General features: G+C 46.1%; 1 protein-coding gene across 1 annotated transcript in view; it reads right to left on the bottom strand.

The window, feature by feature from the left end:
- snx17 (sorting nexin 17) overlaps positions 1 to 20343 on the bottom strand; it is a 167933-nt gene that overhangs the window by 80123 nt on the left and 67467 nt on the right. The window contains exons 11-14 of the mRNA XM_072500579.1: positions 9038 to 9241; positions 6612 to 6734; positions 3111 to 3188; positions 2140 to 2214 (exon numbers count right to left, since the gene is read on the bottom strand). Coding sequence (XP_072356680.1) covers positions 2140 to 2214; positions 3111 to 3188; positions 6612 to 6734; positions 9038 to 9241 — 480 coding nt within the window. The remainder of the gene's footprint in view (positions 1 to 2139; positions 2215 to 3110; positions 3189 to 6611; positions 6735 to 9037; positions 9242 to 20343) is intronic.

Genomic DNA, 20343 nt, shown 5'->3' with positions numbered 1-20343 from the left:
ACCTTTAGCCCCATTAGCTTGCCCAATACTGCCTCCTTAGTGATTACAATCATCTCAAGGTCCTCACCTATCATATCTTTATTTCCATCAGTCACTGGCATGTTATTTGTGTCTTCCACTGTGAAGACTGACCCAAAAAACCTGTTCAGCTCCTCAGCCATTTCCCCGTCTCCTATTATTAAATCTCCCTTCTCATCTTCCAAAGGACCAATATTTACCTTAGCCATTCTTTTTTGTCTTATACTTTTACTATCTGCTTTTATGTTCTGAGCAAGTTTACTTTCATAGTCTACCTTACTCTTCTTTATAGCTTTTTTAGTAGCTTTCTGTTGTCCCCTAAAGACTTCCCAGTCCTCTAGTCTCCCACTAATTTTTGCCACTTTGTATGTTTTTTCCTTCAATTTGATACTCTCACTCACCTCCTTAGATATCCACGGTCGATTTTTCCCCTTTCTACCGTCTTTCTTTTTTGTCGGTATGAACACTTTGAAAGATCGCTCGGAAGGTTCTCCACTGTTCCTCAACTGCTTCACCATGAAGTCTTTGCTCCCAGTCTACCTTAGCTAGTTCTTCTCTCATCCCATTGTAATCGCCTTTGTTTAAGCACAAGACACAAGTGTTTGATTTTACCTTGTCATCCTCCAACTGTATTTTAAATTCCACCATATTGTGGTCGCTCCTTCCAAGAGGATCCCGAACTAGGAGATCATTAATCAATCCTGCCTCATTACACAGGACCAGATCTAGGACCGCTTGTTCCCTTGTAGGTTCCATTACATACTGTTCCAGGAAATTATCCCGGACACATTCTATAAACTCCTCCTCAAGGCTGCCTTTACCAACCTGGTTAAACCAATCGACATGCAGATTAAAATCTCCCATGATAACCGCTGTACCATTTCTACATGCCTCCGTTATTTCTTTGCTTATTGCCTGCCCTACCATCCTGTTACTATTTGGTGGCCTATAGACTATTTGGTGGCCTACAGACTACTCCTATCAGTGACCTTTTCGCCTTACTATTCCTGATTTCCACCCAAATTGATTCAACCTTATCCTCCATAGCACCAATATCATCCCTTACTATTGCCCGGATGCCATCCTTAAACAACAAAGCTACACCACCGCCCTTACCGTCCATTCTATCCTTTCGTACAGTCAGACACCCTTGGATATTTAACTCCCAGTCGTGACCATCTTTTAACCATGTTTCAGTAATGGCCACCAAATCATAGTCATTCACGATGATTTGCGTCATCAACTCATTCACCTTATTCCGTATACTACGAGCATTCAGGTAAAGTACACTTATGCTGTTTTTTATGTCTTTGTTATGAATCCTAACACCTTGATCAGTAACTTTTCGCAAATTATTTTTCCTCTTACCCTTTCTCCTAATTTTCCTGGTCTTTGAACCCATATCTCTACATAATAACCTGTCACGTAACCTGCTGCCTTGCTCTCCATTAACCATTATACTGTCCATAGCTTTACCCTTCCCTTCCCCCCAACTTGCTAGTTTAAAGTCCTTGTGACCAATGCTAGTTCAAAGTCCTTGTGACCAATCTATTTATCCTATTCACTAGAACACTGGTCCCAGAATGGTTCAGGTGAAGACCGTCCCAATGGTACAGGTCCCTCCTGCCCCAGTACTGATGCCAATGCCCCATGAAATGGAATCCCTCTTTCCCGCACCACCCCTTTAGCCACGTGTTAACTTCCCTAATTTTCTCAACCCTATGCCAATTGGCACGTGGCTCGGGTAGTAGTCCAGAGATTATAACCCTGGAGGACCTGTTCTTTAATTTAGTCCCTAGTGTTTGATAATCCCCAAACAGGTCTTCTTTCCTAGTCTTACCTATGTTGTTAGTCCCAACGTGGACCACAACAACTGGATCCTCCCCCTCCCTCTCCAAAATCCTTTCAAGCCGATCAGAGATGTCCCTCACCCTGGCACCGGGCAGGCAACATACTATGCGGGACTCTTTTTGCTTTTTGTCTTTTTGCTCCCCCCTCTTGAATGGCTTCCTGTACCACAGTGCAGTGGTCAGTCAACGCATCCCCCCAGTGGTAACCAAACCACTGGTTTTACCCATCTTACTCGAGAGGAAACCAAATTGCAAGGTAAAATGTTCTAACCAGAAGTGGAGGGGATTTCACAGCTTGCTGGCTGTCTGACCGACGTAACCCACCATTCATACGCTTCTTCAGCATCTACAGGTTGAAGGAAAAAATAAATTAGAAATGCAAATTGCCTGTTCATTCTGATGGAACACTTGTCTGGATTGGTGGAGCTGCAAACAGAGTAAGTAACTCACTGATTGGATTGGCACCCCTAGAAAACCTGAGCATCCGGAGGAAGTCCACAGAGACGGGGGGGGGGAGAAAGAGGGAAGAACGTGCAAACTTCACACACTCACCAAAGGCCGGAACTGAACCGGGTCTTGGGTGCTGTGAGGCAGTAGTGCTGGCCATTGTTCCACTGTCTATTCCCTCTACCGATCTACAGGATAAGCTGATTGACTCACTATGGTTTCTTTAACACTATTTCCCAAACATGTAAGAACAAGTGCAGCAGGTGCATGGAGACACTATGACCTTCAAGTCGCACATCATTCCTTCCTCATTGCTGGGCCAAATCAGAAAACTCCATCCAACAGCTTTGCAAGAGCACCTTCATCATACAAGATGCTGTGGTTCAAGAGGTTCTACCACCACCTTCTTAAAGGCAACTGAGTAATATATCCCAAGAACAAATTAAAAATTTCAAACACACTTCACTGAACGTTGATACATCAGCACTGCAACATGTGTTTTTAAAGTATTATGGTACTTACTACTAGAGTCAATTTTTGTCCGATAATGCTCCTGTTAAGTGCTGTGGGAAATATTGGCCGAGTTAAAAACACTATATAATTGCAAGTTCTTGGTGCTGGTGCAGGTTAATATTCACAATATTCAAATTACCTCAGGACAAAAATAAAGGTACGCATTTTTTCCATCATTGCATGGATCACAACATCCTACACCTGGAGGGTGGGATAGATTATTGCTTAAAATTCAGACAAGTCCCTGACCTAACAAATTTAAAACTAAAAAAGTTAATTCACCTTCTTTAAGTTGCCACCTGATTTCTTCACCATTAGCTCATCCACCATTGCTTGTAAAGATATACTCATCATTATTGCCTAATTGGAAAAAAAAATACCAGTCAGAACAAATCTCAGCCTTTCAGCATATTAAATTTTCGTTATATCAATGCATATCTGGCACATTGTTGCATCTGACATTTGGTGTTTCAGACAGAATCATACATTGATAGCATTAAGTGCTATACCATAAACTTCAATTTAATGCTATCACAAGAATTTGAGCTCAGCCATGTTACGCCTGACTATGCAGAGCAGACTGCAGATGGCACTCGGCAGGGGCTGAAAACAATAAAATTCCGGTGAACAATTGCCTCTAAATTTTTCTGCATAAATAGCAAATGCAAGTCAGCATTAGCAGAGGCCTCCATTTTTTAATAAAAATCTTTTTATTAGGGTTTTTCTTTCTATACAAAGCAAAGATGAACATGAACATACACCAAAACTATATACACCAGTTACAATTTAGGTTTCTCAGCAAGTGCTGGGTTTTAGCTAGGTCCCTTCCCTATGCCTCTCCCCTTCCTGTTACCTGGCGTGCTTTCTTTGCTCATTGGGTCTTCCAAACTGGCCCTGTTGCGGGTGGCATGGTGCTACGTTTACTGTTTCGTGTTACGTATGGCTGGGTTCTGTGCTTCTTTGTTCTCGCCCTTCCTCCTTCCCCCCCCCCTGCTCCCTGCACACCCTCGTTTTTTCGTTTGTGCTGGTGGTTCTTCTGTGAATCCCTCCGTCCTCTGGTTTATTGGCTACAAACAGGTCTTGGAACAGATTGGTGAATGGCTCCCACGTCATGTGGAAGGCCTCTTCAGACTCCCGGATAGTGCTGATCTCCAGCCAAGCAGGATTCTCTGGCAGGCAAAGGCAAGAGTGTCGGCCCTCCTCCCCTTAAAGAGTTCTGGCTGTTCTGATACCCCGAAGACTGTCACTCTCGGGCATGGCTCCACACACATTGGTCCAGAACCTGACAAGTCTGGGGTATGACCAGAACATATGGCCGTGGTTGGCCAGGCCTCCTTGGCACCGTTCACATTTGTCCTCTACCTCCGGGATGAACCCACTCATTTAGTTAAGTGAGCTGTGTGTACCACTTTCTGCTGCTTTAGGCTTAACCTCGTGCAAGTGGAGGTGTTGACCATGTGCAGTGCTTCATTCCAGAGCCCCACCCTATTTCAAACCCACTTCTCATCCAGTGGTGAGCATGCCCTGCACAGTAGTCGCCCATACAGGTCCCCACAATTTCCCCACCTCTGCAGGTCCCTTTTAATTTCCTCCACCAGGCTGGTCAGGTTTCACTTCTCCCTGCCCTGGAATGTGACCCAGAGTTTAGCCGGGTACAGCACCCCAAAGTTGCCTTGTTTACTTCAAAGAAAATGGTCAACTATCACTATTCTAACAAATGAGCTATTCTGAAATTGTCACCTGGCAGAACTAGGGTATTGCTGAAAAGAGAGAGGCATGAAGCACTGTGAATGGCAAAGGCGCAGAATGTACTCTGGATTGACTTCGATATCCTTCACCAAGGGTGGCTCTGTCGCACCAGTTACCTCAGTGTTAAAAGACAACTGCTAGACTTTGTCTGTGGCAGGTAGTGAGGGAACCAAGAGAGAAAAACACACCTGACGTCATCTTCACTAACCTGCCTGCCGCTGATGCACCTCCCCATGACTGTACTGATAGGAGTGACCACTGCACAGTCCTTATGGAGACAAGTCCATTGAGGATACCCTTCATGGTGTTCTGTAGCACTACCACCATGTTAAATAGAATAGATTTCAACCAGATCTAGCAACTCAAGACTGGGCAATCATGAGGCGCAGTGGGCCATCAGCAGAATTATGCAACCACAATCCGTAACCTACGAGCCCAGCATATCCCCCCACTCTACTAATTCCAAGCCAGGGTATCAATCCTGGTTAGAGTGCAGGAGGGCATGTAGAGCAGCACTAGGCGTACCGCAAAATGAGGCGTCAGCCAGGTGAAGCTACAACACAGGACTACTTGCAAGACAAATAACATAAGCAGCATGCGACAGAGCTAAGCAATTGTACACCCTAAGCTCTGCAGTCGTGCTACATCCAGTCAAGAATGGTGGTGTACAATTATACAATTCAACCGGAGGGGAAAAGCTCCACAAATATCCCCATTCTCAATGATTCTCAGCATATCAGTGCAAAAGATAAGGTTGAAGCATTTGCAATAATCTTCAGCCAGAAGTGCCAATTGAATGATCCAACTTGGCCTCCTCCCGAAATCCACAGCATCACAGATGTCAGTCTTCAGCCAATTCGATTCATTCCATGCGTTATCAAGAAATTGCTAAAGGCATTGGATACTGTAAAGGTTGTGGGCCCTGACCATATTCCAGCAACTGTCGGGACCGTAGCCAAGCTGTTCTAGTACAGCTACAACACTGGCATCTAACCTGCAATGTGGGAGCAGAAAGCAGGACAAATCAAACCCAGTCAAGTAACACCACATCAGTCTACTCTGGATCATGAGTAAAGTAATGGAAGAGGTCATCAACATTGCTATCAAATGGCAGTCGCTGAGCAATAACCTGCACAGACGCTCAGGTTGGATTCTGCCAGATGAGAGAATAGTTTTGCTGAAGTATTTAGTGGAGAGAGAGAGCGTCACGATTGACAAGAAACTAGACTAGCCAACATTCAAGAAGTTTGACACCATTCAGGACAAAGCAGCCCGTGTGATTGGCACTCCATCCACAAACACTTACTCTCTCACCAGTGATGCACAGTGGCAGCAGTGGGTATCATCTACAAGATGCAGTGGAAAAACCCATGAGACAGCACCTTCCAAATTCACAACCACTACTTTCTAAAAAGACAAGGACAGCAGACATGGGAACACCCCTAAGCAATTTATCATCCCGACTTAGAAATATATTGCTGTTCCTTCATTATTGTTGCGTCAAAATCCTGGAATTCCCTCCCCAACGGCACTGTTGGTGTACGGACACCACATGAACAACAGCAGTTCGAGGCAGCAGCCCACCACCACATTCTCAAGGGCAATTAGGGATGAACAATAAATGCTGTCCGAGCTAGCGACGCCCATATCCCAAGAATGAATTTTTAAAACAGCATTCTAATTATGACAATTGAGAAGCTCACTTAATTTTAACTTCTGGGCAAACACAAGGAAAATATTTGATTTGATTTATTGTCACATGTACCAAAGTACAGTGAAAAGTTCTATTCACCACATCCTATGCTGCTCTTGCTTATGTATTTGCTTTGTTTGGCCCTTTGTCCGCACTGTACCCAATCAATGTTTGTCGATGTACCATTTGTCAATGTACTCTGTCGATTATTCTTTTTTGTCTACTATGTACATACTGCGTACGTTCCCTTGGCCACAGAAAAATACTTTTCACTGTACTTTGGTACATGTGACAATAAATCAAATCAAATTGTGTTGTTCTGAATCGAACACATGCCTCACCTGAGGGCTGGAAATGGTCACCCACTGGAGTCGGTCTTTGCTCATCAAATACTCAAAAGCCAATTCCAGTTTTGTCTCGGTCTTTACTGGACTATTTGCTGTGCCATTCACTATTGGAACTTGCTAGCATTTAAAAACAAAAATAATCACAATTAAAAATCTGAATAGTTTAAAACAAATCTCAATTTAGTTCAAAATTGTATGAAGCATCTAACTATGTAGCAATTTAATTCATGGCAATCTGAACATGACTGCTTTTAATTTGAACAGTTCTTATTCAAGTCAATGCTTTGTGAATAAAGAATTGCATCATACTGTTGCAGATTCAGAATAATCAATTCTTCTGGCTAAAGTAGTGTATGGGTTTAAGCAGTAGAAAATACAGCTAGTAACAAAGATTCATCACAAAGAATCAAAAGATATGCCTACATTAAATCATAGAATTTACAGTGTAGGTGGCCATTCGGCCCATCGAGTCTGCACCGGTCCTTACAAAGAGCACCATACGGAAGCCCACGTATCTACCCTATCCCCGTAACCCAGTAACCCCCACTTAACATTTTTTGGACATTAAGGGCAATTTAGCATGGCCAATCCACCTAGCCCGCACATCCTTGGACTGAGATACTGATTCTGGAAGAAAAAATATAGGAGAATACTTTCAACCAACTATTGATAAAAATCTTACACTGCCATCGATGCCAAAACAAGCAATTTTACAGTGAAGCAGTGTTCCTTCAAACCCAAGAGGAGAAATGAAGGATAACCTAAAAAGATGAAAGCGAATTTTAAGTTGGGGGATTAACATCAGGGGCTGGTTTAGCATAGTGGGCTAAATAGCTGGCTTGCAATGCAGAAAATGCCAGCAGCGCAGGTTCAATTCTTGTACCGGTCTCCCCGAACAGGTGCCGGAATGTGGCGACCAGGGGCTTTTCACAGTAACTTCATTGAAGCCTACTTGTGACAATAAGCTATTATTATTACCATCAGGAAGAACCCACTGTCATTCTTTATTCAATCACCCAACGCCATGGAATTGGTGTCTATTGAAACCTGGAAAGAAATATTTTCAAATGTATTCACCATGCAAAAATCATGGCTCCAATGCATCTGCCCTGCTGTGGAGCAGGCAATAGGATAATGCTGTGTATCTGTGTAAATGGAGGAATGCACTCAATTTTGGATTGCTGCTTGGTTGTGCTGCTCATCATGCTCCAAGAAGGAGTCGGTGACCGGTGCAGGCTTGATGGGCCAAATAGCCTCTTTCTGCACGGTAAATTCTATGAATCTATGAAGGATCCTGCTATCAGATGCCCAATAGTGATGTTTGAAACTCTGACACATCAGTAACTAATTAGTGACCGTCCTCTTCGACAGTGGGGAAGGAGGGGGGGGGGGGAAAGCAAAAAAGCAAAGATGTATCTTGATGGTCAAGATGGCTTCAAGATGACATAGCCAGCATTAGAAACAAGTTTGTGGTAGACCTAGTAGTTTGTTGCTTGAGCCAGACTAGGTGTTCAGGGAACTGTTTTCATTGCGGAGGATGAGACATGTTGGCAATGCCTTGCGCATTGCCACCCTTAGCTGCCCTAAGTGGAGTGGGCCACTTCCTTGACATCGTAATTGTACAGAGGAATGGCTTGCTAGGCGACCTCAGGACATTATTAAGAGTCAATTGCATAATGGGGTCAGAAGGGTAGGAGCTTTCTTCCCTTAAGTACTTCAGAAAACCAATTAAGTTTTAAATCAAGCAATTTTGATGATAGTAAAGCTAAATTTGTCACAAGGAATTGAACGCTCAACAAGTATCATAACCACACTTAAAATATTAGATTAGAATATTGTGCCCAATAACAAAATTTTAAGACGCAGGCATGGCACTGAAGCGGAGGTAATCAATTCTATGGATTTTAATGGAGGGATAAATGTTGGCCAGGTCTCCAGGAACAACCCTGCTCTTGTTAAAAATCACACACTGGGACTTTTTAGTCCACCTGAAAAGGCGGATAAGATTCCAAAAGTAACATCTTATCTAAAAGTCTCCACCTTAAACAGGACTCCTTCGGTACTATAATCTAAATATCGGTCTTCAAGGCGATATGCTCTAGAGTTGGGCTTGAATACTCAATTTTCTGACAAAAGAGGCAGTGCTACTATTGAGCTAAAGCGGTCACAAGATTTTAAGAAAATCAGCACTGAGTGCTGAATAAAATTATAATCCTCCTTGGGAGGATTACACAATCTGTAATGTTTCTGGAATAAGCACAAATGAAACAATGCTGCATTTCAAGCAACCTTAAATTGAACGGTTAGAGGAAAGAGTCTAGCTTCCAATTTTTTCAAACAAGTGGAGAGCTTCCTGCAGCAAGCTTTCCTATAATAACGGGACAGTAAAATGCTTTAAAAAACCTTCCTGTAATACTTACGGAGGAAGTAACACGCCAGCATCTCATGCGTGTGACCTTGAAACTACCTTCTTTGATTTGGTCATTGGGCAATTTGACGTGAAAATTCAGTTCATTGTTACCAGCACTGACTATTACATGACAACCTTTCTCTGGGAAATCAGTGATGCAAGGGTCAAACTTGATATATCCATAATACTTCAGCGTTTGAGCCAGGCTGATAAACTGCATAGAAACACAACAATTTACATCTTCACAGCTGTGTCCTTTAAGGGTGACAAAATACTTTGTTGATAAGATAAAACTATGCACATAAAAAAAAACCATACAAACGCAAACGTACAAACACAAGTGTCTTGCTTTCTTTAATTAGGAAAGCAGGATAGTACACAACATGGTGACCACATTCATTTCTACATATGAAAAGAAAAACTATTTGCATGATGCCTTTCATGGCACGAGGATTTCCCAAAGCATTCTCTAGCTAATGAAGTATTTTGAAGTGTAGTTACTGTGCTAATAATATAGCAGGCCATTTGTGTACATCAAGGTTTGACAAACAGTAAACAAATAAATACCATGTTAATTATTTGGAAAAGGGGACAACTTTAAAAAAAGGATTTGTGAAATATTAAGTCCTCACCTCAAGGGGGTTTCAATATGGAGAGGTGGAAGTTATGCTGCAGTTATATAAAGCTCTGGTTGCATTGCCTCTGGAGCACTGCATTCAGTTCAAATCATTACACTCAAGGAAGGAGATATTGGCTTTGGTGGGGTGAAGCACAAATTCACCATAATTATACTGGGGCTAAATTAATTCCATTTTGAAGACAGGTTGTACAGATTGGTTGACGATTGTCTTGAATATAGAAGATTACAGAGTGGTCTAATTGAGATGTTTAAATAACCAAAGCATTCGATAAGGTAGTCTGACAGTATATACTTCCTCTGGTGAGAGTGTCCAGAAAAGTGGTATCATCTTAAAGTTATGATGTGGAGATGCTGGCGTTGGACTGGGGTGGGCACAGTAAGAAGTCTGACAACACCAGGTTAAAGTTCAACAGATTTGTTTTGAATCACTGGCTTTCAGAGCACAGCTCCTTCATCTGGTGAGTGAAGGAGGTGGGTTCCGCAAACACATATATAGACAAAGTCAATGATGCAAGATGATGCTTTGAATGTGAGTCTTTGCAGGTCCAGACAGAGCGATGGATAATCAGAGTGTGAATTGTCTCAAGCCAGGACAGTTGATGGATTTTGTAAGCCCAGGCCAGATGGTGGGAGGTGAATGTAATGGGACATGAATCAGAGGTCCCGGTTGAGGCCGTACTCATTCCCTTGCTCGGATTTTAAAGGTAGAGCAAGGGAATATGGAACGTAGTAGGAACATCAGACTTAGGAGTAGACCATTCTGCTCTTCCATTCAGCCATGGCTGATCTGGTCGTGGTGTACCCCAACTCCCTGCATAACCCTAGACTCCCTTTACAATCGAAATCTATGCAACTCAGCCTTGAATAGGTTCAATGACCCAGCTTCTACTCATTTCTGGGGAGGGGAAATCCACATACTAACTCATGAAAAAAAACCTCGTCCCCAGGTTCTAACTTCTCCCACAAGAGGATCCACCCTATTAAGACCTCACATGTTTCAATATCATTCCATATTCTTCAAAACTCCAATGGGTATAGGCCCTACCCGATCAATCATTCACCAATTATATTGAAGGAGACCAAAACTATACACAGTATTCCAAATGTGGCCTCACCAATGTGGCCCTGTTCAGCTTAAGTAAAACTTCCCTATGTTGTATGGTGAACACAGCCCAGTCCATCACAGGAACCCGCCTCCCATCCATTGACTCTATCCACACCTGCCGCTGCCTTTGGCTTATTCTCTCTTCCATCAGGCAGGCGATCCAAAAGTTTGAGAGCATGCACAAACAGGTTCAAAAACAGCTTCTGCCCCGCTTTTACTAGATTCCTGAATGACCCTCTTATGGACTGAACTGATCTCTTCAAGCATCTTCTCTACGGAGTAGTATAACACTCCGGAGGCTTCACCCGATATCTATGTCTATGTATTTACATTGCATCTCCATCACATGTCCTAGGCTTTTTGTCAGCATCAACGGGGGCTGGTTTAGCAGTGGACTAAACAGCTGGCTTGTAATGCAGAACAAGGCCAGCAGCGTGGGCTCAATTCCTGTACCGGCCTCCCCGAACAGGTGCCGGAATGTGACGACTAGGGGCTTTTCACAGAAACCCGTGAAGCCTACTTGCGACAATAAGCAATTATTATTATTATTATTATTATTAAGGTGGCTGAGGTGGAGATGGTTAGCAGTTTCAAATTCCGAGGGATACACATCTCCAAAATTCTGTCCTGGTCCACCCACGTCGACGCTACCACCAAGAAAGCACAACAGCACCTATACTTGCTCAGGAAACTAAGGAAATTCAGCATGTCCATATTAACTCTTACCAGCTTTTACAGATGCACCATAGAAAGCATCCCATCTGGCTGCATCACAGCCTGGCATGGCAATTGACCGCAAGAAACTTCAGAGAGTCGTGAGCACAGCCCAGTCCAGCACATGAACCTGCCTCCCATCCATTGACTCCATCTACACCTCCCGCTTGGGGAAAGCGGACTGCATATTCAAAGACCCCTCCCACCCGGCTTACTCACTCGTCCACCGTCTTCCATCGGGTCGAAGATACAAAAGTCTGAGAACAGCATGAACAGACTCAAAAAACAGCTTCTTCCCCGCTGTTACCAGACTCCTAAATGACCCTCTTGTGGACTGAGCTCATTCACACTACACCCCTGTATGCTTCACCCGATGCCGGTGTTATGTAGTTACATGGTGTACCTAGTGTTGCCCCATTATGTATTTTTTTTTATTTCCTTTTCTTTTCATGTACTTGATGATTTTTTCAGCTGCTTGCAGAAAAATACTTTTCACTGTACCTCGGTACACGTGACAATAAACAAAATCCAAATGTATGGAATGATCTATCTGGACTGTACGCTGAACAATACTTTTCACTGTACCTCAGTGCACGTGACAATAAACCCAAATCCAAATTTCATTTCCCTTTCCTCTTGTTAATAAACCATTCCATTTTTATTTCTCACCACTTGCTGTACTTGCAGACTAGCTTTGTCATTAATGTACCAGGACATTAAGAACCCCTGCACCCTGGAGTACTGCATCCCTCTCCATTTACATAGTATACTGCTTTTCTATTCTACCTACCAATATGAACAATTTTACATTCTCCCAAATAATGCGCCATCTGCCAAATGTTTGCTCACTAAAGTATATCCATTTGCAGGCTCTCCATCTCCACTTGACAACATACTTTCCTACTTATCTTGGTGTCATACCTACCAAACTTAGCTACCTTTCATCTCGTCCCTTCATCCAAGTCAGTTAAATGGGTAACTGGTCTATTCCCTGGTTTCCCCCTTTCTTTTATTTTTGCCATTACGTTTTTGATCCATTTAAACAAATAAAAATAAATTTAGAGTACCCAATTCATTTCCCCCCCCTCCCCCCCCAAATTAAGTGGTAATTTAGCGTGGCCAATTAATCTACTCTGCACATTGATTTGGGTTATGGGGGTGAGACCCAGTGCAGACACAGGGAGAATGTGTAAACTCAACATGGAAAGTGACTGGGGCCAAGATCAAACTCAGGTCCTCGGCGCCGTGAGACAGCAGTGCTAACCACTGCGCCACCATGCTGCCCTACATTTTTGATCTACGGAAAAATTCTCGAGGTTTGTCTTTAAAGCAGCCTGCCATTTTAATTAAGCAGAAGAAACCTCTTTCTTGTGTACAGGACATCCCTGGCCAATTTTCCAAATTGCTGGGTAGATGCCAGTATTGCAGCTGTAACAGCTTGGCGAGGGGTGCGAAACCAGTGACCTGTGCCTTTAATTCAAACGGAAGGGTCCAGAAAGCTGTGCTGATTTAAATTGTGAACCGGCAACAATGACAGATATGGCTGGGACTCTGTTCGATTGTTTGGGCTCGTGGCAAATGAATTGGCCCAAAAGGCTATGTTCTGCACGGTAACACTCCACGTGCTATCAAGAAATGGCTAAAGGCACTACTAGAGACTGCAAAGGTATGGGCTGTGACAATATTCCGGCAATATTTGGGAATATTGTCATGACCTGAAGCTTTGTGCTCCAGAGTTTTTCGCACCCCTAGCCAAGCTGTTCCAGTACAGCTACCAGACTGGCATCCACCCAGCAATTTGGAAAATTGCCCAGGTATGTCCTATACACACGAAAGAGAACAAATCCAACCCAGCCAACTACCATCATGTCAGTCAACTCTCCACTCTCCATCATCAGCAAAGTGATGGAAGGAGTCATCAACACTCTCCATCATCGACTTCCGGGTGCGGCGATGACCAGCTGAGTCGCATGTTTCGTCAGCTCCCGGTGAAACGGACTTTTGGGCTCTTAATAAGAGCCCCAACGGCAATTTTAACGGCTAAAAGTACTGTGCGGTGAACCAGAAGGGAATCCCCCCTGGATACGGATGAAAAAAGGAGGAAGGTGGCCGGATTGCGGTGGATCCTTTAGAGCAGCGGCAAGGAAGGCAAGCAAAAACCAAGATGGCGTCAGAAGGTGGCAGTTTAATATGGGGCCCTGAACAACACGAGTTTTTGAAACGCTGCGTGGAAGAACTCAAAAAGGAATTGAAGAAGTAGCTGTTGGCCCCGATATTACAGGCGATCGAAGGGCTAAAGGAGGAGCAAAAGACCCAGGAGCGGGAGCTTCGGGTCGTGAAGGCAAAGGCTGCCGAGAATGAGGACGACATACAGGGCCTGGTGGTGAAGACGGAGATGCATGAGGCACACCATAAACGATGTGTGGAAAGGCTGGAGGCGCTGGAGAACAACGCGAGGAGGAACAACCTAAGGATTCTTGGTCTTCCTGAAGGTGCAGAGGGAGCGGACGTCGGGGCATATTTGAGCACGATGCTGCACTCGTTAATGGGAGCGGAGGCCCCGGCGGGTCCGCTGGAGGTGGAGGGAGCATACCGAGTGATGGTGCGAGGACCGAGCAGGAGAAATTCCGAGAGCCATAGTGGTGAGATTCCTCCATTATAAGGACAGAGAGATGGTCCTTAGATGGGCAAAGAAAACTCGGAGCAGTAAGTGGGAGAACGCGGTGATCCACGTATACCAAGACTGGAGTGCGGAGGTGGCGAGAAGGAGGGCGAGCTTTAAATCGGGCCAAGGCGGTGCTTCACAAAATGATAAAAAAATTCGGAATGCTGCAGCCGGCAAGACTGTGGGTCACATATCAAGGGAGGCACCACTACTTTGAGACGGCGGATGAGGCGTGGACTTTTATCGTGGAAGAAAAATTGGAATGAGCGGGTTATTAAAAAAAGAACGTTTGAAACAAAGTGGTGGGGCGAGTATGGGGGGCGAAGAGGGGGGTAAAAAGGGGGGGGGGAAAAAAAGAGGAGTTTTATGTTATTAATCCTGCGATGTGGTAACTTTTCTCTCTTCCACAGGAGGTGGTGGGGGGAGGAAAGGAGGTGGAAGAGATGGGGCATTGGCCATTGGGGGCGGGGCCAAGGGGGAAGCGCGGGCTCGGTTCCCGCGCTATGATAATCATGGCGGGAATAGGGAAGCAGGAAGGAGGGGGCGTCGCACGGTGCGAGCCGAGGTCACGGGGGGGGTAGCCGAGGTCGGTCAGAGTTTGCTGACTTCTGGGAGCAACATGGGGGGTGTAACCACGCTAGTGGGGGATCTAGCGGGGGGGATGGGAGGGGGGAATTATTGGGCTGCTGCTGCTGGGGAGAGGGGGGAGCTGGTATGGGGTGGGATGGGCGGGGGGGGGGCACCACCTGGGGGGGGGGACGACACAGCTGCGTGGGAACCGGGTGAGGAGCTGGAAAAAGGGGATGGCTAATCGACAAGGGGGGGGGGTTAAAAAGCCCCCCAACCCGGCTGATCACGTGGAACGTGAGAGGGCTGAACGGGCCGATAAAGAGGGCACGGGTACTCGCACACCTTAAGAAACTTAAGGCAGACGTGGTTATGTTACAGGAAACGCACTTGAAACTGATAGACCAGGTGAGACTACGCAAAGGTTGGGTGGGGCAGGTGTTCCATTCGGGGCTAGATGCGAAAAACAGGGGGGTGGCTATATTAGTGGGGAAGCGGGTAATGTTTGAGGCAAAGACTATAGTGGCGGATAGCGGGGGCAGATACGTGATGGTGAGTGGCAAACTACAGGCGGAGACGGTGGTTTTGGTAAACGTATATGCCCCGAACTGGGATGATGCCAATTTTATGAGGCGTATGCTAGGACGCATCCCGGACCTAGAGGTGGGAAAGTTGGTAATGGGGGGAGATTTCAATACGGTGTTGGAACCAGGGCTGGACAGGTCGAGGTCCAGGACTGGACGGAGGCCAGCAGCAGCCAAGGTGCTTAAAGATTTTATGGAGCAGATGGGAGGAGTAGACCCGTGGAGATTTAGCAGACCTAAGAGTAAGGAGTTTTTGTTTTTTTCCTATGTCCACAAAGTCTATTCGCGAATAGACTTTTTTGTTTTGGGAAGGGCGTTGATCCCGAAGGTGAGGGGAACGGAGTATATGGCTATAGCCATTTCGGATCACGCTCCACACTGGGTGGACTTGGAGATAGGGGAGGAAACAGAAGGGCTCCCACCCTGGAGAATGGACATGGGACTAATGGCAGATGAGGGGGTGTGTCTAAGGGTGAGGGGGTGCATTGAAAAGTACTTGGAACTCAATGATAATGGGGAGGTCCAGGTGGGAGTGGTCTGGGAGGCGCTGAAGGCAGTGGTTAGAGGGGAGCTGATATCAATAAGGGCACATAAAGGAAAGCAGGAGTAGGGAACGGGAGCGGTTGCTGCAAGAACTTCTGAGGGTGGACAGGCAATATGCGGAGGCACCGGAGGAGGGACTGTACAGGGAAAGGCAACACGTAGAATTTGACTTGCTGACAACGGGTACTGCAGAGGCACAGTGGAGGAAGGCACAGGGTGTACAGTACGAATATGGGGAGAAGGCGAGCAGGTTGCTGGCCCACCAATTGAGGAAAAGGGGAGCAGCGAGGGAAATAGGGGGAGTGAGGGATGAGGAAGGAGAGACGGAGCGGGGAGCGGAGAGAGTGAATGGAGTGTTCAAGGCATTTTATAAAAAATTATACAAAGCTCAACCCCCGGATGGGAGGGAGAGAATGATGGGCTTTATGGACCGGCTGGAATTTCCCAAGGTGGAGGAGCAGGAAAGGGTGGGACTGGGAGCACAGATTGAAATAGAGGAAGTAGTGAAAGGAATTAGGAGCATGCAGGCGGGGAAGGCTCCGGGACCGGATGGATTCCCAGTTGAATTTTACAGGAAATATGTGGACTTGCTCGCCCCGCTACTGATGAGGACCTTTAATGAGGCAAAGGAAAGGGGACAGCTGCCCCCGACTATGTCTGAGGCAACGATATCGCTTCTCCTAAAGAAGGAAAAGGACCCGCTGCAATGCGGGTCCTATTGACCTATTTCCCTCCTAAATGTAGACGCTAAGATTCTGGCCAAGGTAGTGGCAATGAGGATAGAGGATTGTGTCCCGAGGGTGGTCCATGAGGACCAAACTGGGTTTGTGAAGGGGAGACAGCGGAATACGAATATACGGAGGCTGCTAGGGGTAATGATGATGCCCCCACCAGAGGGGGAAGCAGAGATAGTGGTGGCGATGGATGCCGAGAAAGCATTTGATAGAGTGGAGTGGGATTATTTGTGGGAGATGCTGAGGAGATTTGGTTTTGGAGATGAGTATGTTGGATGGGTGCAGCTGTTGTATAGGGCCCCAGCGGCGAGTGTGGTCACGAATGGACGGGGATCTGCATACTTTCGGCTCCATAGAGGGACAAGGCAGGGATGCCCTCTGTCCCCATTACTGTTTGCACTGGCGTTTGAGCCCCTGGCAATAGCATTGAGGGGTTCCAAGAAGTGGAGGGGAGTACTTAGAGGAGGAGAAGAACACCGGGATGATTTGTTGTTATATGTAGCGGACCCGGCGGAGGGGATGCCAGAGATAATGCGGACACTTCGGGAGTTGAGAATTCTCAGGATATAAACTGAACATGGGGAAAAGTGAGTTGTTTGTGGTGCATCCAGGGGAGCAGAGCAGAGAAATAGAGGACTTTCCGCTGAGGAAGGTAACAAGGGACTTTCGTTACTTGGGGATCCAGATAGCCAAGAATTGGGGTACATTGCATAGGTTAAATTTAACGCGATTGGTGGAACAAATGGAGGACTTCAAGAGATGGGACATGGTATCCCTGTCACTGGCAGGGAGGGTGCAGGCGGTTAAAATGGTAGTCCTCCCGAGATTCTTCTTTGTGTTTCAGTGCCTCCCGGTGGTGATCACAAAGGCTTTTTTCAAAAGGATCGAAAAGAGTATCATGAGTTGTGTGGGCCGGGAAGACCCCGAGAGTGAGGAAGGGATTCTTACAGCGTAGTAGGGATAGGGGGGGGCTGGCACTACCGAGCCTAAGTGAGTACTACTGGGCCGCCAATATCTCAATGGTATGTAAGTGGATGGGAGAAGAGGAGGGAGCGGCGTGGAAGAGATTGGAGAGGGCGTCCTGTAGGGGGACTAGCCTACAAGCTATGGTGACGGCCCCATTGCCGTTCTCACCGAAGAAATACACCACAAGCCCGGTGGTGGTGGCGACTTTGAAAATTTGGGGACAGTGGAGACGGCATAGGGGAAAGACGGGAGCCTTGGTGGGGTCCCCGATAAGAAATAACCATAGGTTTGCCCCGGGGAGAATGGATGGGGGATTTGGAATATGGCAAAGAGCAGGAGTAACGCAACTGAAAGATCTGTTTGTAGATGGGAAGTTCGCAAGTCTGGGAGCGCTGGCCGAGAAATATGGGTTGCCCCAAGGGAATGCATTCCGGTATATGCAACTGAGGGCTTTTGCGAGGCAGCAGGTGAGGGAATTCCCGCAGCTCCCGACGCATGAGGTGCAGGACAGAGTAATCTCAAAGACATGGGTGGGGGACGGTAAGGTGTCAGATATATATAGGGAAATGAGGGACTAAGGGGAGATTATGGTAGATGAGCTGAAAGGGAAATGGGAAGAAGAGCTGGGGGAGGAGATTGAGGAGGGGCTGTGGGCGGATGCCCTAAGTAGGGTAAACTCATCGTCCTCGTGTGCCAGGCTAAGCCTGATTCAATTTAAGGTGTTACACAGGGCACATATGACTGGAGCACGGCTCAGTAAATTTTTTGGGGTAGAGGATAGGTGTGCGAGATGCTCGAGAAGCCCAGCGAATCACACCCACATGTTCTGGTCATGTCCGGCACTACAGGGGTTCTGGGTGGGGGTGACAAAGGTGCTTTCGAAAGTAGTGGGGGTCCAGGTCGAACCAAGCTGGGGGTTGGCTATATTCGGGGTTGCAGAAGAGCCGGGAGTGCAGGAGGCGAAAGAGGCCGATGTTTTGGCCTTTGCGTCCCTCGTAGCCCGGCGCAGGATACTGTTGATGTGGAAGGAAGCCAAGCCCCCGGGGGTGCAGACCTGGATAAATGACATGGCAGTGTTTATAAAGCTGGAACGGATTAAGTTCGTCCTAAGGGGATCGGCTCAAGGGTTCACCAGGCGGTGGCAGTCGTTCGTCGAATACCTCACAGAAAGATAGAGGGAATGGAAAAGAAGGCAGCAGCAGCAGCAGCCCGGGGGGAGAAGAGGAACCAGAAGGAGTCTCAGGGTTATTAACATATATGTATAATATGTCTAGGTCGTTGCTATAAATAATTGTATATTGGACTGTTAAATCATATTTTTGGAGAGTGTTTATCTGAGACAAGACAGTTGCCATTTAGTTTTAGTTGTTGTTATATTTTATTTATTCTTTGTTTATAAAACAGGTCATTGTTATTTATACTGTTATATTATTGTGTAAAGGATACACAATGTACTGTGATGGTTGACCAAAAATTTTCAATAAAATATTTTTAAAAAACACTCTCCATCATCAACAAAGTGATGGAAGGAGTCATCAACAGTGCTATCAAGTGGCACTTATTCAGCAATAACCTTCTCACAGGTGCTCAGATGGGTTCTGCCAGGGTTACTCTGCTCCTGACATTTCAGCCTTAGTTCAAGCATGGACAAAAGAGCTGAATGCCAGAGGTGAGGCGAGAGTGACTGCCCTTGACATCAAGGCAGCATTTGACCGAGTAATGGCACCAAGGAGCCCTAGCTAAACTGGAATGAATGGGAATCAGGGGTGAAACTCTCTGCTGGGTGGAGTCATACCTGGGACAAAGGAAGATGGTTGTCGTGGTTGGAGGTCAATCATCTCAGCTCGAGGATATCACTGCAGGTGTCCTAAGCCCAACTATCTTTAGCCACTTCATCAATGACCTCCCTTCCATCATTAGGTCAGAAGTGGGGATGCTTGCAGATGACTGGACAATGTTCAGTACAATTCACAACTCCTCAGATAATGAAGCAGTCCATGTCCAAATGCAGCAAGACCTGGATAATATTCAGGCTTGCGCTGACAATTGGCAAGTTACATTCGCGCCACACAAGTACCAGGCAATGAACATCTTGTACAAAAAAGGATCTAATAATAATAATAACTTGATGTCACAAGTAGGCTTCAATTAAGTTACTGCGAAAAGCCCCAGTCGCCACATTGCAGCGCCTGTTCGGGGAGGCCGGCACGGGAATTGAACCCGCGCTGCTGGCATTGTTCTGCATTACAAGCCAGCTGTTTAGCCCACTGTGTTGTAGGGGCACATCATGGGCATGGGTGAATTAAGTACCAGTAGTTGGGGGACATTGTCATTTGTCACATTTTGATCTGTCACTACATTGTTGTTGTTCACTGCCTTCATACCTCAATCATTAACCCACCGCCCAGTTGGCCTTTCTCCCCATCGGGACACAAGGTTCTCAGTGGGCCTCCATGCCCCAGACGGTTAGGCCTTCACAGAGTGAGTGAATGTTTCAATCGCAGAGATAAGAATCAGGCATGATTCAGTGAATCCTCGACCCTCAACCCTAATCCCTCTCTAGAGCAAAGGTACAAAAGAATGTAGCGCAGAACATCACTCAAACTTGAGCCGGCGAGTCAGCGTGCTGGCAGCAGACAGACAGGAGTCAGACATAAACCATAGCTGAGGAGCATCACAGACCATTCCTCATTGTGAGTTACCATCACGCTCCTGCATTAACCGGGCAACAGGCAATCAAGGACTCCTCTGGGTGCTCTGGATTCCTCCCACAAGGGCTGAAAGACATGCACGTTAGG

Source organism: Scyliorhinus torazame, chromosome 4 (assembly GCF_047496885.1).
Source record: "Scyliorhinus torazame isolate Kashiwa2021f chromosome 4, sScyTor2.1, whole genome shotgun sequence".
Lineage (NCBI taxonomy): Eukaryota > Metazoa > Chordata > Chondrichthyes > Carcharhiniformes > Scyliorhinidae > Scyliorhinus > Scyliorhinus torazame.
Note: the sequence above shows the minus strand (reverse complement) of the source record. Positions and strands in the feature narration are given on the sequence as shown.